A 15,629-nucleotide genomic window follows, 5' to 3' on the forward strand; every position below is an offset into this window, starting at 1 on the left:
ACACTAATATTTCTAAAAATCTTAAAAAGCATCCTTCTTTGGTGAAAAGCCCCCATTGGAATCCAAACATAAGTCACATGATGTTAGGGCCAACATCCACCCAAGACAGCGGCAGGAAATATGGAAGAACAAAAGGACAGTCAGATGAGCAGTGAGGGAAAGGAAGAGTGTCAAGGACTGAAGGGAATTAAAGCGGCATCTGCACTGTCGCCGGCTTTTACATGTCTGATGGAAGAACTGGGCTACTCCAAAAGCATCAAAGACCGTGTGTGTGTGTGTGTGTGTGTGTGTGTGTGTGTGTGTGTGTGTGTGATCAAGGTTTATCCGTGTAGCCCTGGTTGTCTTGTAACTTTTTCTTTATATTAGGCTGGCCTCAAACTCAGAGATCTGCCTGCCTCTGCCCTCCTCTGCAGGGATTAAAAGTGCGCCACAGCCACCATCACCATCACCCAGCTAACAGGCAGCATTCTTTTAATCTCCTTAGGGGACTAAAAAAAAGGAGCCTCAGCAACAGCCTCTACTGAGTGTAAATGTGCTCTGCAATATTCCTTTCCCTTTCCTAAGAAAGTCAAGAAAGCAAAAGCAAATAGAGAGTTTAACTTATAATTTTATGTTGCTTACAACAGGTGTTTGGGTTACTACAGATTCTTACTACATATGATATTGTTACTTATTTTATTTGTTTTGTTTTGTTGAGACAGTTTTTTGTGTAGCCCTGGCTGTCCTGGAACTCTCTCTGTAGACCAGGCTAGTCTGCCTTCCAAGTGCTAGGATGCAGGGCATTTGCCACCATGCCTAGCTAACCACCAAATTCCTTGTTTAAGCTGTTTTTGTTTGTTTTTCCCTAAGGACCTTGAATTCAGGCACTTGAACCTAGTAGAAAAGTTTAACTGGTGAATCACAGTTCTTAACACATACACAACAATGTCATGAAAACTTAGAGGCTGCGGAAGTGGCCCAGGTGGCAGAGGGCTTGCCTCTCATACAATTAGCTCTAGCTTGCTCTCTAGTACCACATATATGGGAAGGTGCCACACGCCTATAATCCCCCTGCTTGAGAGTTACCAAGTCATGCTACTCCATGGTGAGTCCTAAGCCACCCGAGATATATGAGGCCCTGCCTCAAAAGAAGAGACACTTATAGAGGTATGCAAGAGCAAAATCTAAACTCTATCAAATAACAGCCAGAATCTCTACCATGTACATCCTATGTATGAAAAAATAGACCATTAGGGAAAAATGACTCCTTGGCTTCCTTAGAGCCAGAGTTAGAGGCAGTTTTTAGCCACCCAACTTGGGTTCCAGGAACCAAAGCAGGGTCCACTGGAAAAGCAGTAACTGTGCTTAACTGCTGAGACAGCTCTCCAGCCCCTTTCTTCTTGTTTAAGATCCAGGTTGGTTTTGAATTTACTATGAAGCAGATACTGGACTCTGATCTTCCTGCATTCACCTCCTAAGTGCTATGATTGTAGGTGTGTGTCACCATACCCAGCTAAATCGATCTTTTCTGTTGAAAATAAAATATCAGAATTTGTAGAACAGTTTTATGATTATGATTTTTAAAAATGTAACCAAAAGAACCTTCGCCAAAATTCAAAGACTAGTTCACATCAAGCAAAAGTGCCAACTCAAAACTCTCTGCCCTTGTATTCTAACCCAGCACAGAATCTATGCACTTAGATCCTTGCTCTTAACAGTGCAATAATAGGACACTGAGCCTGGGGCCGTATGGGTACCACTGAGTAAACCAGGAACCTCGAAGGGAGTTATCAGAGCACAACACGTGTGCTTGGTACATCGATGCATACTCTACTGCTGTTCTATAAATGAGAGCACAAAACAATAACTTAGTAATGGTATTCTAGTATCCAACACTAGAAAGCAACTCAAGTCAAAAAGGACACATAAGACATGTTATCAACCTAATTAATAAGAAGGTCCCTAACTATTCTACAAAAAAAAAAGAAAAGAAAAGAAAAGAAAAGAAAGAAAGAAAGAAAGAAAGAAAGAAAGAAAGAAAGAAAGAAAGAAAGAAAGAAAGAAAAAGCTTGCTTGGGAGCAGGAGAGATGGCTCAGTGGTTAAGAGCACTGGTCTCCCTTCTCCCAGAGGTCCTGAGTTCAATTCCCAGCTACCCCACGGTGGCTGACAACCATCTGTGATGGGATCTCTACTAGCTTTCAGGTGTACATGCAGACAGTGCATTCTTATAAATGCATAGACCTTCAAAAAAAAAGCATGCTAAAGGAACAGACACATTAGAGGGTAAAGACTGGAGCTACTTTATTAAAGCCACGGTTGTAAGTGACAGAAATCATGAGACAGAACTGTCGTTCACAAACAGCAACAGCTGGAAATGGTCCCCACAAGTTACACAGTAGAGCTGATGGCTACTGACTGCAAATTCTTAAATGCTGGGGTCATAGACTGTGACATCCTTCTCAAAATGTATGGTACCAGAGATCAGCCCCAGGGCTAACTGCATGCTAGGCAAGCACGGGTCAGGGAGATAAGAGCAGCAACAAAAAGATGCTTAACTCCACGGAGATTAAAAGTCTCACTACCCGGGGGTTTATCTTTTGTAACCACTATAATCAGTCCTTGAATGTAAGATGAAATTAGAACTACCTGACATTAAGCTGAGGAGCTAGATAAATTACAATGACTCTCTGGAAGACCTGAAGTAGCCAGGAGACAAACTGCTTTGTTTCTGTTTCACACACTTTTCTTACCTTTTTAGGTGAGAAAACGCCAAGTGTTCCCCCATCTTCCCGTATGGCAACTCCCATCTCAGCCAACAAAGCTTCTCTTGAAAAACAAAACAAAAAACCCGAGCAAATCAGAATACTAACACCAAGACATCAATTACATTAGTTCTAAAAGACTGGAAAACAAGGCAGGTACAGCAGAGACAGTGGACACATCTGACGCTGGCAAGGGAGACAGAGAGACAGAGTGATGTGCTTGTCACTGCTGAGAACCTGCTTTTTTTTTTTCTTTTCTTTTCTTTTCTTTTTTCTTTTTTTGGCTTTTTGGATTTGGTTTTTTTTTTTTTGAGACAGGGTTTCTCTGTGTAGCCCTGGCTGTCCTGGAACTCACTCTGTAGACCAGGTTGGCCTCGAACTCAGAAATCCGCCTGCCTCTGCCTCCCAAGTGCTGGGCTTACAGGCGTGTGTCACCACCACCCAGCGAGAACCTGCTTTTAAGAAAAACAGTACTCAAAATCAATCAATGAGTATTTCTTCCATGCTAAGGTTCTGTCCATCCAGGTAAGAATTTTGAAAAGTAACTCCTAAGGCTGTGTGTCCAACACAAAAACCAATTTCCCTGGAATCTAAGAATGGTATAAAATGACATGTGGACTAGAACTCTGGTGCTAACATGAGTGAGGACACAGATATAATACGGGGTGACTGCGAGGAGGGCTTGGGTATATGAAGTATAGCCTGTGACTGTCACATTCCCATATGCCCCCGCCATTTCGGCACAGTCATTCTAGGGGACTTGGTTTACCTGTGTGTTGTGTGGGTTGTGTTTACTGTGCATGCACCTGATGTTGTCAATTTCACTTTCTTCTTCCACCCTCATGTGGGCTCTAACTGGGTCACCAAGCTTGAGGAGTGAGCAGCCTCGATGTGCTGAGACATCTACACTGCTCCAATAACTCGTTTAAACCATCTAGGGTAACTGAGAAAATTCTTCGTCACATTTACTAATCAGTACATCAGAGTTTGCTTCTCCCTCGTTTTCATAAGAGAAGATAGGAACTGACTTTTTTTTAGGTGTGTAATTATTCAAAGAGTATAAACAGAATAAGAATTTTAAAACTTTGCAACATAAAACAATACTTTTACCCAAAAGGTTCTAAACAAATAGGCCATAACCAAGTGAAGTCCACTTGTTTTTTTTGGATTTGGTTTTTTCGAGACAGGGTTTCTCTGTGTAGCCCTGGCTGGCCTGGAACTCACTCTGTAGACCAGGCTGGCCTGGAACTCAGAAATCTGCCTGCCTCTGCCTCCCAGAGTGCTGGGATTACAGGCGTGCGCCACCACCGCCCGGCTGAAGTTCACTTGTTACAGATGAAAATCTCCTTTACATCCCTAGTATGATTTTCCCCAACCGCAAGCAGCAGGAAGTATGATGTCATATTAAGCATATGACTCCCTAGAGCAGCAGGAAGTGTGACGTCACTATAAGCATATGACTCCCTAGAGCAGCATGCAGTATGACGTCACTATAAGCATATGACTCCCTAGAACAGTGGTTCTCAAGCTTCCCAACGCTGTGACCCTTAACACAATTCCTCCCATTGTGATAACCCCGCAACCATAAATTATTTGTGTTACTACTTTATAACGAATAGTAACGTAAGTACTTGACATGCAAGATATTTGATATGTGACCCCTGTCCACAGGCTGAGAACTGCTGCCCCAGAGAATCTTTAAATATGTAGATTTCACTTCGGAGCATAAATGTGATTGGATACACCTTCCCAAGGCATATTTTTTGTGATGAGTTTCAGGAGGGGGAGAGGGTTCTTTGTTTTTAATTCTATTTCATCTTCTTCTTCTTTTTAACTACAAAAGCCACTCAAACTCCCCAGAAAACTTAGTAGCATCAAAGATTTTTATCTGCTGACCTCTCCATTCTGATGGCCTCTGTTTTACGAAGTTTCTCTTCCCAGGTTTCATTCAACTCGGCAATGATCTTCTCTGACTCCTAGGAAAGGTGCACAGATGGAGGTGTGAGAGGCATAGTTTCATACACCATGTTCAGCAAGGAAAGCACGCAACAGATAACACCCTCCGAAGACAAATGAAGACTAAGTAAGCCTAAAATTAAATACACAGTAGACACACAAATCTTCCAAGTCCTAATACAAATAGTGAAATAGTGAATTCATGTGTGCATTTGCACAAGGCTGATATTAGTATCAAAAATGCAAGGCATTTCTTTATTTTTCTTTTTTAAATCATGGTTTTGAGCTGCAATATTTATATTGTTTAAAAAGCTATTGTTTTCAAAAGGCTCCAAGGAAAGCCACGTAGTGGTGGCACACGCCTTTGATCCCAGCACTTGGAAGGCAGAGGCAGGTGGATCTCTGTGAATTCGAGGCCAGCCTGGTCTACAGAGTGAGTTCCAGGACAGCTAGGGCTACACAGAGAAACCCTGTCTGGAAAAAACAAAAAACAAAAAGCAAAAGACAAACGAATACTCCAACGGCTTAGAGAAAATGTTAATTGAATGGCACACTAGCAATCTTTTAGTTCTAGCAAAGACTGAATGACTGAATAACCACTAATTCTACAATCATTCTATACATAAGAAAACTGAAGACCAAAAAACCCTAAGTCATTAACCTAAGCCTGTCTCACAACTTGAGCTGGTCTTCCTAACTATTACTGATCTACATTTTATTTATTTATTTATTTATTTATTTATTTAGGCAGGGGTTTGAGAGACCCTGCCTAACCTCACACTCACTATTTAGCATCAGATGCTGCTGAATTCCTGATCCTCCTGGTTCAGATCTGAGACTAGGGTATGTGCTACTAAGCTCAGCTCTTTATTTCTTCTTGATGAGTCAGTAAGAAAGCAGAAAATTTGGTAGGGCAAATCAGAAATACTTCCTCAAAAACATGGCAGTTTAGGTTCTACCGTCTGGAAGATTAGATGCTTGTTCCATGGAGCACTGCAAGAAGCCATCAAGCAGTTACGGTTTCACTGTACACAGGCTTCCTGAGTCAGTTCAAGTGTGGGGCCAAGAGTCTGCTTGGGACAGCATCTGCCCTGCCTATGTCTATGATGGACGTTTACAGACTTTTATAGGCTAAAACTAGGCTCTGGCATTCTCAGGACTGACTCTGATGCCAGTCTGTAAACATCAGAGTCAGTGGCTAGAGCTACATGCTCACAATTTAGTACTAAGTAAAAAGACCAAATCATGTACAGAGATTTCAGCTCAGTTCAGCTCAGTTTAAAGTCATGGCTTTAAAGAAAAATTACACACCACTATCTTGCTTCTTCTTTTTTTCCCATAGAGGTTCAGAAAGGAATCGAGATGCTAATATTATATATGGAAATAGGGTACTCAACGGAGAAAGAGGGAGCAGCACTTATTTAGAAGTAATGTGTGACCACTGACCTTAAGCTAAAAACAGAGGGGCAAAGGCAAATAAACCGTTAGGAAGATGGATTAGCCTCCATTGTCGCTATTCTCCATTGCAATTATTTTTCTCTTTCAGTGCCAGGCCTTAGGAATGCAGCTCCTAAGACATTCTCAAGCATTTCTATTGTACAACTGCTGTCCCACACTCTGGGTGAAAGATGTGCTCTGCCTGCATCATTGAAATGCAGGCCTGTTGGAAAGGAATTCTCCCCATTCACCGTACTTCTGCTTCAGCGAGTTACAGCGTGGCTGACCACAACACAGTGGCTGCACAGACACTGTCTGCACTCTAGCATAAGCTGGAGAAGGAAAGATTTCACTTATGTTGCTTCGTGGGAAATTAAGAGAGCAGTTTATGTGCTGATTAAAGTGTGACAGCTTTGTTTTCATCAGACTTAGGTGGCTGGGAGAGAGTTCCTTGAGTGAGGAAAGCATTATTCCCTAAAAGCATTGGGAATGGCTACTGGTGACCTGGTTCTTAAAGCCTTCTTACTGTCTTGAATCCCAATATGCATTACTTTCAGTTGGTTCTAGCTAGCAAGCAGAAAGAAATTTCTCCTTTACATCAGAGGAGGAAAAAGGTAATCTGACTTGTGCAGGAAGGTATAATATAAAGATAGTTAAGATTCAAAATCACTAAAGGTGAACATTTGATATAAATAGTAAGAAGGAAGTCCCCCTTTCCCAGGGCCAGCGTCCTGCTGCAGCACGCTCCCTGATCCCTCCTGATGAGGAAGGAGCCCTGAGAATGAACACGCCTTCCCATGTGGGACTGCAACAGAGGTGGTAGAAGAGCTTCCAGGCTGGCCTCACAGCAGCACAGGTTACCCCGTTCCTTGCAACATTGAGAGGAAAGCTGTCTCCTTCCTCTCCTTTTGCAGGGCATTTTAGAGCTTCACGTACTTTCTGAAGTGAGACACAGAAGCATTGCCTTTATTTTGGGATCACCTTTCTGAAGGAAGTGATCGAGGGAGAAGACCGGATAGTAAGAAAGAACTCCGAGGCCCTTGTCACACAAGTCAGTTACAGCTCACCTCAACACCACAGTGAAAGCATCTGACTCCCTGACCCCCGCAGTGAAGTGTTCAACAAGCGAGCCCAGCTCTTCACCTACTAGAGGACTACTGTTCAACTGTCTTCAGATGGGCACGGCTGGCAGTGGGGAGACTGAGTGATGGGGAAGAGGACCCCTGGCCAGGAGCATGGCTGCAACAACGTCTATATTCTAAGTGAGTTTCCCCTGCCCTAGTACTCTTGAGCTCAAAGGTCAAAAGGATGGAAGCAGCAGGCAGCAAAAGAGAGCACGATGCTCCTGCTGTGCGATGCTCCTGCTGTGGCCTGAGTGGCTGGCAGGAGCGCTGGCAGTGTGGCCTCAGCAGCACAGGTGACACCTGTCTGCTCTCACTGCAGTCACTGAAGGAACAGGATAAGGACTGCCCCTGATTTCACACTCATGCAGAGCCAAAACACAAATGGGCATAGCCAGTAACAGACTGGGACATTCCCGACTGCAGAGCCGGGAGCCAGGGATAATGTGACGATTTATCAACTTAACCCGATTTAAAATCAGATACTTGTCTGTCAGAGAGAGAAGCCAGAGAAGCTACAGAGAGAAGACCCAGCACGAATGTCACAGCACTATCCTGTGAAGTGGGACTCAAGACGGAAGTAAAGAGGGGCAAGGAGAAAGCCAGGTGAGTACCACCATACTCCTTTCTCTTCTTCCTCATCTGCCAAGATGAGAGCCAGCAGCCTCACGTTAACCCCACAGCCATGCCTTCTTTTTAGACTAACCTCAAACCATGAGATTAAACAAACTCTCCCTATTGCTCCTTCTCAGGTATTTGGTTCCAACAAGAAACCTACACGGTGGGCGATCTACAGAAGTGTAGCGCCGTGACCCCAGGACCCCAGCTGCACCAGACAAGACGAAAGCGCCCTCCTCTCCCATAACTCAGGGCTTTGTGAGTTCTAAAAGGTATAATTTCATGTAACCTAGTAAACCTGCTATCACTTCTCAAATGTTCAAACTTTTGGTTAATTATATATTAATGTTACTAATAGAAGAATGGCTCTATGGAGAATCTATCTTCAGTGAAACTGAATTTTCCAACTAGTTATTCCATTTAAATTATTACTACTTTAGAAAAGATTTCATATTACCCAGGCTGGCCTCAAACTCACTATAAAACCTCAACATCTCACCCTCCTCCCTTCTCCATCTCCTGAATACTGGCTACCTGGTTCATGCCACCATAGCTAGCTTTAAAAGTAAATGTCTAACAAGCACCTTGACTTTTACTTATAAATTACCTCAAATTAATGTAAATCTCTTTCTACTCATCAGTTATTTTGCATGGCTATCTTAGGACCTTCTCATCGCTGGCCAAGTCAAACTCAAGCATTTTAATAAAAAGAAATTAACTTAAGTAAAACAAATAATTTCATTTTCAGGACACCTCTAACAGTTACCTTCTCCATGTGCTAAGCCAAAATTTCTGTGATGCTCATTCAGTCCTAGCTCTGCCTTCTAGGACAACATAGAATGTTCCGCATTCAACCTTCAGACTTACCTTCAGACGTTCAATGGCTTCCTCCCCTCCAGGTGTAGACATGATCCTCTCTTGAATACTGGTCACAGATGTTAAGCCCACCTGACTATTAAGTGAGCATGAAGATGGAGATGAAGTAAGGGACCCCATGGATGCTGTGGAAAAATTGCCAGGGCGTTGATTCTCAGAGGCTAGCAAGTACCTATGCTTATTGTTCTGAAAATCTTTCAGATCTGGGAGACAGAAAGAAGAAAAGGCAGAAAAAAAAGGAGAGGAGCAGAGGAGGAAAAAAGACAGGAAGGAACACCAGTGTGAGAAGGGACAGCATCAAAGCACAGCATTAACACACACGCTCTAACACAGACAAGCTATGAAACTATACTAGATGGCAGTTCTAAAACATGTCGCTCTTCAGTACTGATCCTAAGCAGTCAGCCACTTCTGAATTTGGAACTGAGATGTTTCCAATGTGGGAGGGCATGGACAGAGCTTTAAAGTTGTTCTTCCTAAGCAGGTAAAACTATTGGTAAACTAAGGTGAACTAAACCGTTAAATTCTTCCAATTATCTGAAGTCTTCAGTATCTACAGTTTTACTCTATTTTTAAAGTTCACTTATTTTTAACAGAAAGGGAAAAATAGCAATTAATACCACACACTGGCCTAGTTTAGTGTTCAGTGGAACTAAGAAATGTTAGTTACAACCCTGAGCATTTAGTAGTCTCTGCATAGAAGCATTTTAACATGCCAAAAATATATTCTAAATTAAAAGAAGTAACTGTAGCAATGAGAATAATTTGAGGAAGTATGGTATGATATTCCTAGTGAATGGTTGTTTCAATAGGAAAGAACAATTAGTAAGTTTTTAAGTTTTAGTATATTTTCCACTTATAAGTCACAGTAAAAAAAAAACTACAAACCATTTAATAATTTAAGTAAAATCCCCCGTGTCTAATGGCTTAATCACTGAACACTGGTAAGTCTTCTCCCTAGTATGATAGGTAAGTTTTCAAGACATACTTACACTAACTAAGGTCTGGAATACAACTGAAAATTATGGTCTTAAACTTGGTCCTGGTAAAAAGTCCACCAATAACAAAACTCACTGATTTGCTTTTTTGTAATTTCATTCAATAATCATCCTTATCAAATGAACTGCAAAGAAAAGCCATTGGTGTAATTCATCTATCTTGTTTGTTTGCAGACACAGTCTCATGAGCCTAACCTCACACTTGCTTTATGGCCAGAATGGCCTTGAACTCCTGACACTCTGACCTCACACTCCTGAGTGCTCATCCTATGGGATTACACTGTGCTAACATGCCTACTTACAGTTCTATGTTAAAATTAGCTCATTAAGAGATTTTTGTTGTTGTTGGGTTTGTTTTGTTTTGTTTTTCGAGGCAGGGTTTCTCTGTGTAGCCCTGGCTGTCCTGGAACTCACTCTGTAGACCAGGCTGGCCTCAAACTCAGAAATCTGCCTGCCTCTGCCTCCCAAGTGCTAGGATTAAAGGCGTGTGCCACCACTGTCCAGCAAGAGTTTTGTTTTGTTTTGTTTTGTTTTAATTACATTGATTTATTCTATGCGTTCCTGTGTGGTCAGAGGACAACTTGTGAGAGTCGGTTCTCTCCTTCACCATGTGGGAACCAGGGATCTAAACCAGGCCCTCCGGCTTGGTAGCAAGCACCTTTATCCACTGAGCCATCCTGCTGGCCCTCATTTTTAAATTTGAGAACATCTACATTACTCAGATTCACATCAGAACAAAGTTTTCCTTAAAGGACAAGGCAATGGACTGGGTTGGGAAAACAGTCACTCGCTGGGTTTCCTCATCTTTACTATTTAATGAAAACCAGTTCTTGAAGCCTGCCTGTGGTAGTTGCTTCAAGACAGTTTGAAAACTACCATCTGCAGATAAAAGCGAAACACGGGGAAACAAGCAAAAAGGAAGGTTTAAAAAGCGAACAGGAGCTGGTGCAAAAATCATCCATCGGATGATGGCAGTGAGGTGGGAAGGAGGGACGGACGGAGGTTAGATGGTCCTGTGGACACATGCAGGCCGGAAAATGAATTAAAAGAAGTAGATCCAAAAGGAAACTGAGAAGTAGCCAGGGATGCCCTCCTTTGAGGAGAGAGATTAAAACTTAGTCATGCACGGTTTTCAGGAAATGCCACAGCGGCTCAGAAAAGATAGGCAACAGGCTAGCAGCAGCACCCTGAACACAAAAGCAAGAACAAGAAGGCACCCTCGCCACACCAATATCCTTCAGCCTTGGAGATCTCAGACAGAGCTGTCCCGGGCCAAGGGCCGCACACGAGTCTGGGCTGAAGTCCGCACAGGAACTGGGAGCGCCTTTGGGTTCTTCTGCTCATCTCCTTGTCCCCAACTGAGATCTGACATGTTGTATGAATTATCTTAAATGCACAAACAACTATTTCCTTCTCAATTTGACATCTATATTAAGATATCTTCATTCAAGTCATATACTTTAGATATCTACTTTAAAATTTTAAATTGTAATTTATGAAAAGAGGGAAAATATGTCTAACTAATGACCAAGTAAGATAAGGCCCAAGATATGAAGAAAAATCAACGGAGCTAAGCACAGGTGAGTGCTAACCCAGCATGCACAGAGCTCTTTAATTACAGACAGTTTGGCTAACTAGAAATGAATTTTGTAATTATACAAAGACTCACATTTACAATGCTAATTAAAAAGGAATTTCCCTATTAAATAACTGGATCATAAAAGGAAGCAACTCAAGAGGGAAAAAGAAGTAAAGACATAGAAATGATTAAAAACTCTGAGGTAAACTGCATAACCTAAACATGAGAAACCATGGCACCTCAGGAAAAAAATGATAAAATAATTTTACCAATAACAGAATAAAAAAAGAGATAATATGTTTAAGGTGCCTAGAACAGGGCCAAGTATGTATTATAGACTTTCAATAAATATGATCTTATCAAGTGTGACTAACCTTTCAAGTATAATTCTGAACTTCATTTAACTATATGGCCAGGAACACTGAAGATGAAGTAGAAGAATCATCTTCAGTGAAGGCATAAACTAAAATTCACTAAGTTACTCTGCTAAATGGAGAAGGGTCAAAGCGAGAGACCTGGACTTTGCACCGTGCTCTGTCTGGGATTTCCCTGTTAGGAATGCTGGCATGCAAAGCACCCGGTAAGGCCGGCACCGCCAAGGCAGATCAGCCAGGCAAGGTGCTGGAAATGACCATGAGATACACACATTTGCCTCCACTTCCAGAGTAATCATCGATCAATGGGTCAACTGGAGGTAAGCAGGAGGGAAATACAAGAAGGGTCAAAGTTCAGAATCAGTAGCAATAGAGTGGGAACAGAGTAGCATTTGGCATTGGGAAGATTTAAAAAAAATGAAAATTCAGTAATATAGGTTATCATTTTCACAAATTAAATTCATTAAAATGCAGATTCTAATCAATAAAAGCTAAGTTGGAGGAGGTTTGAAATCTATAAGTATGTCAGAGTATAAGATTTTACATTAAAAATAAAAATATGCTTTATTAAATAACCCATATTCTGTCTGAATAATCAATTTTATAAGAACTTTATTCTAAAGTGCTGAGGCTAAAACCATGCTAATCAATGAGCTTGCACTGCCAACCCCACCCCAGAAGAGGTTGGATTACACACCGTAGAAAGAACTGACTAAGATTTTAAAGCAGGCGTTATAAAAGAGCACTGCACAACAGGGCTCTCTGCAAGTCTAGTTCTTGAACTTGGCAGGAATTAGACTTTCCTCTTCACTTTTCCATAGAGAACAGCTCACTGAGAGGGAAATCTCATCTGGAAGCAGCAGGCCTGAATGGTGAGCTCTTCTCACACATGTGTTATTGCTACACTAGCCCAGGGAAACAGAAGCTTCCAAGTAAGACTTTTAGGAAGTGGTTAATTTTTCAGAATAAATTTAAAATTAAAAAGAAAAAACTTTAAGTATCTGGGTATATTATACAAAAGGAAAATCTGAGATTGTTTCACTGGAGCCACCTCATAAAACCATTGTTACTACCATTTAGTTTCATCGTCTCTAAACTCTAGGCTGACTCACTTACGGAGTTGAGGTCTCTCTGTGTCACTCTCTCTGGCTGGCCTTGAACTCAGCTGAGATCAGCCTGTCTCTGCCTCCCACCCAATTGCCCACCACACCCAACCCTAAGCTCGTTTTAAACATAAGACTATAGAGGAGAGTAAGCTTCTGAATGAGCCCAGTCCACTTACTATCGATAATATCTCCCAGCCCCTGAGCTCGGAGAAGGTCCTTCAGTCGGGTCACTTCCTCCTTCAGCTCCCGAACCAGCTTGGCATTCGGGTCCTCGTTGATAACGGCATTGCATTTAATTTGTTTCGCACGGTCTGCATATCTAGATACAGAGAGAAAGAGCAACCTTAACATTACTCAGAGGCTCTACTTCTCATAAATGACATGCCATTACCTCAACAGCAAACATTCTGAGGACTGACACACCTCAAGAGCTTTGACAAATACATCATGTATACAGGACCTTACAGAGGTAACAGAGACTAAGAACTTAGATGACTGGCTAAGATCACAATGGAGATAAATACCAGAGTCTGAAACCCAGTTTGGTGGCCTGTAACAGTGTTCTTTTGCTGTATTAAGATTATCTTTGGGGCTGGGTGGTGGTGGTGCACACCTGTAATCCCAGCACTCTGGGAAGCAGAGGCAAGCAGATTTCTGAGTTCAAGGCCAGCCTGGTCTACAGAGTGAGTTCCAGCACAGCCAGGGCTATACAGAGAAACCCTGTCTCAAAAAAACCAAAAAAAAAAAAAAGAAAGATTATCTTTGGGGCTGGAGAGATGGCTCAGAGGTTAAGAGCACTGGCTGCTCTTCCAGAGGTTCTGAGTTCAATTCCCAGCAACCACATGGTGGTGCACAACCATCTGTAATAGGATCCGATGCCCTCTTCTGGTGTGTCTGAAGACAGCTACAGTGTACTCACATATATAAAATAAATGCATCTTTTTTAAAAAAAGATTTATTTATTTATAATGTACACAGAGTTGTGCCTGCATATATGCCTGCAGGCCAGAAGAGGGCACCAGATCTCATTATAGATGGTATTTAGCCACCATGAGGTTGCTAGGAATTGAACTCAGGACCTCTGGAAAAGCAGTCAGTGCTCTCAACCTCTGAGACATCTCTCTAGCACATAAATCTTTAAAAAAAAAAAAAAAAAAAAAAAAAAGATTTTCTTTAATGGGAGAAGGGAAGATAATTTCAGATTAAAATATTACATATATAAAAATTTAATTTAATGATAAACTCCTGGTACTTTTTCAGTATATTTACTGTATACAAAGGAATACTTCTATTAATAGAAATGAATATTATGAGAAAATTTTATTGTCTAAAAGTTACCCAAATATCTCACTGAAGTAATTTGGCTTTCTTTCATGCAAAAAACAAAAACCCTTCTTTCTCATTTATCTCAATGAATCTGAAAGCCACATAAGTCAACTCCATTATAACAGAAATCACTTTCCCCTTATAATGAGAAAAAGGATCACATGGCACAGATGACACCCCTCACAGTGTAAGAAAATCCGTGGCATACAAAGCTGCCCAGCTCCTGAGACTGCAGGAGAGTACCTCAGCGTGCTCAACGTCTCATCATAGTTGATGTCTGCTGGGCTCAGGGCAGCGACCATTGCAGTTCGGGAGTTGCCACCTGAGGAAATGAACAATGAGAATCTCACTCATTTTTTAGAAGAAGAATTTTATTTACTGTGTTAAAGCTGACAGCAGATCAAAAGCCAACACTTATTTTTCTGACAAGGTCTCATGTAGCCCTGCTGGTTTGAGCTGGCTCATTTCCTAAGGAGCGGGATTACAGCTCTGTTGCCACTGCGCTGTCCCGCTCATAGCTCATAGCCTGCTCCCAGCTCTCCTGAGCTCAGCTCCTCGCCTACTCTCCCTTAAACAACTCCAGCCAAGTAAATGTAGCACAGGCCTGTAATTCCAGACTAAGAGGTGGTATCAGGAGTTCAGGGCAGCCTGGGTTGGATATGACCCTGTCTTAAACAAACACACATACAAACAACCACTCTAATCAAGACCTTAACCACTCTACCACGATTGCCCTCAGGGAAGGAAAAGTTGTTGATTACTTTTTCTTAATGAGGAGCAAAAAAAAAAAAAAAAACCAAAAAAAAAAAAAAAAAAACCGAAGAGGAAGACTGAGAGGTGAAAAAGCATCAGCAGTGAGGAGGAGTGAGACTGCAGGATGTGCACCTATGGACAAGGCAGAGGAATATGAGTCTTCAGCACTCTAAGGGAGGAGCCAAACAGACGGCTCCGTGGTTAAGCGTGCTAACTATAGTGTTTCCCAGCACTCACGGTAGTTTACAGCTGCAACTCCAATTCCAGGGACCCAATGCTTATAAGCTCTGCAGGTCCCAGACATACACGCGGTGCACAAACACCCATGCACATAAAAGAAACAGACCTTGGTGGGAGGAGGGGCTCTTAAGGAACGACGTTTTAAGTAGCTGTATAAAGCACAGAAGACAGTAGCTGCAGCTCAGTTTATGTCCTAAAGTAAGTTAATCCGGCCAGGGAAAATCAAATGCAAAAGCAGAAAAAAGACTAGCAGCACTCAAGTGAGTTCCTATGAATATCCAGACAGGACTCTTCTCCCAAACAGATGGGGGATACTGAGCTACATCATTACACAGCTTTAAAAAGACACTACAAAGTTAACTTGTGCTAGTGGTCAACGTACCTAGATTTTCTCGAAGGAGCCAAGTGAGTACAGAATCCCTATAAGGAATAAAATCAGTTTTCTTCTTCTTTTTACTCTACAAAAGGGAGGGGAGTAAGGTTAGCAACACTATGGGGGAATT

The 15,629-nt window shown here is 41.9% G+C and overlaps 1 protein-coding gene across 4 annotated transcripts in view; it reads right to left on the bottom strand.

Moving 5' to 3' along the window:
* Kif1b (kinesin family member 1B) overlaps positions 1 to 15,629 on the bottom strand; it is a 128,155-nt gene that overhangs the window by 68,993 nt on the left and 43,533 nt on the right. For 2 of the 4 annotated variants that reach the window (XM_052178171.1, XM_052178168.1), the window contains exons 10-15: positions 15,509 to 15,584; positions 14,377 to 14,455; positions 12,984 to 13,126; positions 8,742 to 8,953; positions 4,639 to 4,718; positions 2,731 to 2,806 (exon numbers count right to left, since the gene is read on the bottom strand). In XM_052178171.1, the coding sequence (XP_052034131.1) occupies positions 2,731 to 2,806; positions 4,639 to 4,718; positions 8,742 to 8,953; positions 12,984 to 13,126; positions 14,377 to 14,455; positions 15,509 to 15,584 (666 nt within the window). The remainder of the gene's footprint in view (positions 1 to 2,730; positions 2,807 to 4,638; positions 4,719 to 8,741; positions 8,954 to 12,983; positions 13,127 to 14,376; positions 14,456 to 15,508; positions 15,585 to 15,629) is intronic. The other 2 variants (XM_052178169.1, XM_052178170.1) reach the window with 1 other exon arrangement.

Source organism: Apodemus sylvaticus, chromosome 3 (genome assembly GCF_947179515.1).
Source record: "Apodemus sylvaticus chromosome 3, mApoSyl1.1, whole genome shotgun sequence".
Lineage (NCBI taxonomy): Eukaryota > Metazoa > Chordata > Mammalia > Rodentia > Muridae > Apodemus > Apodemus sylvaticus.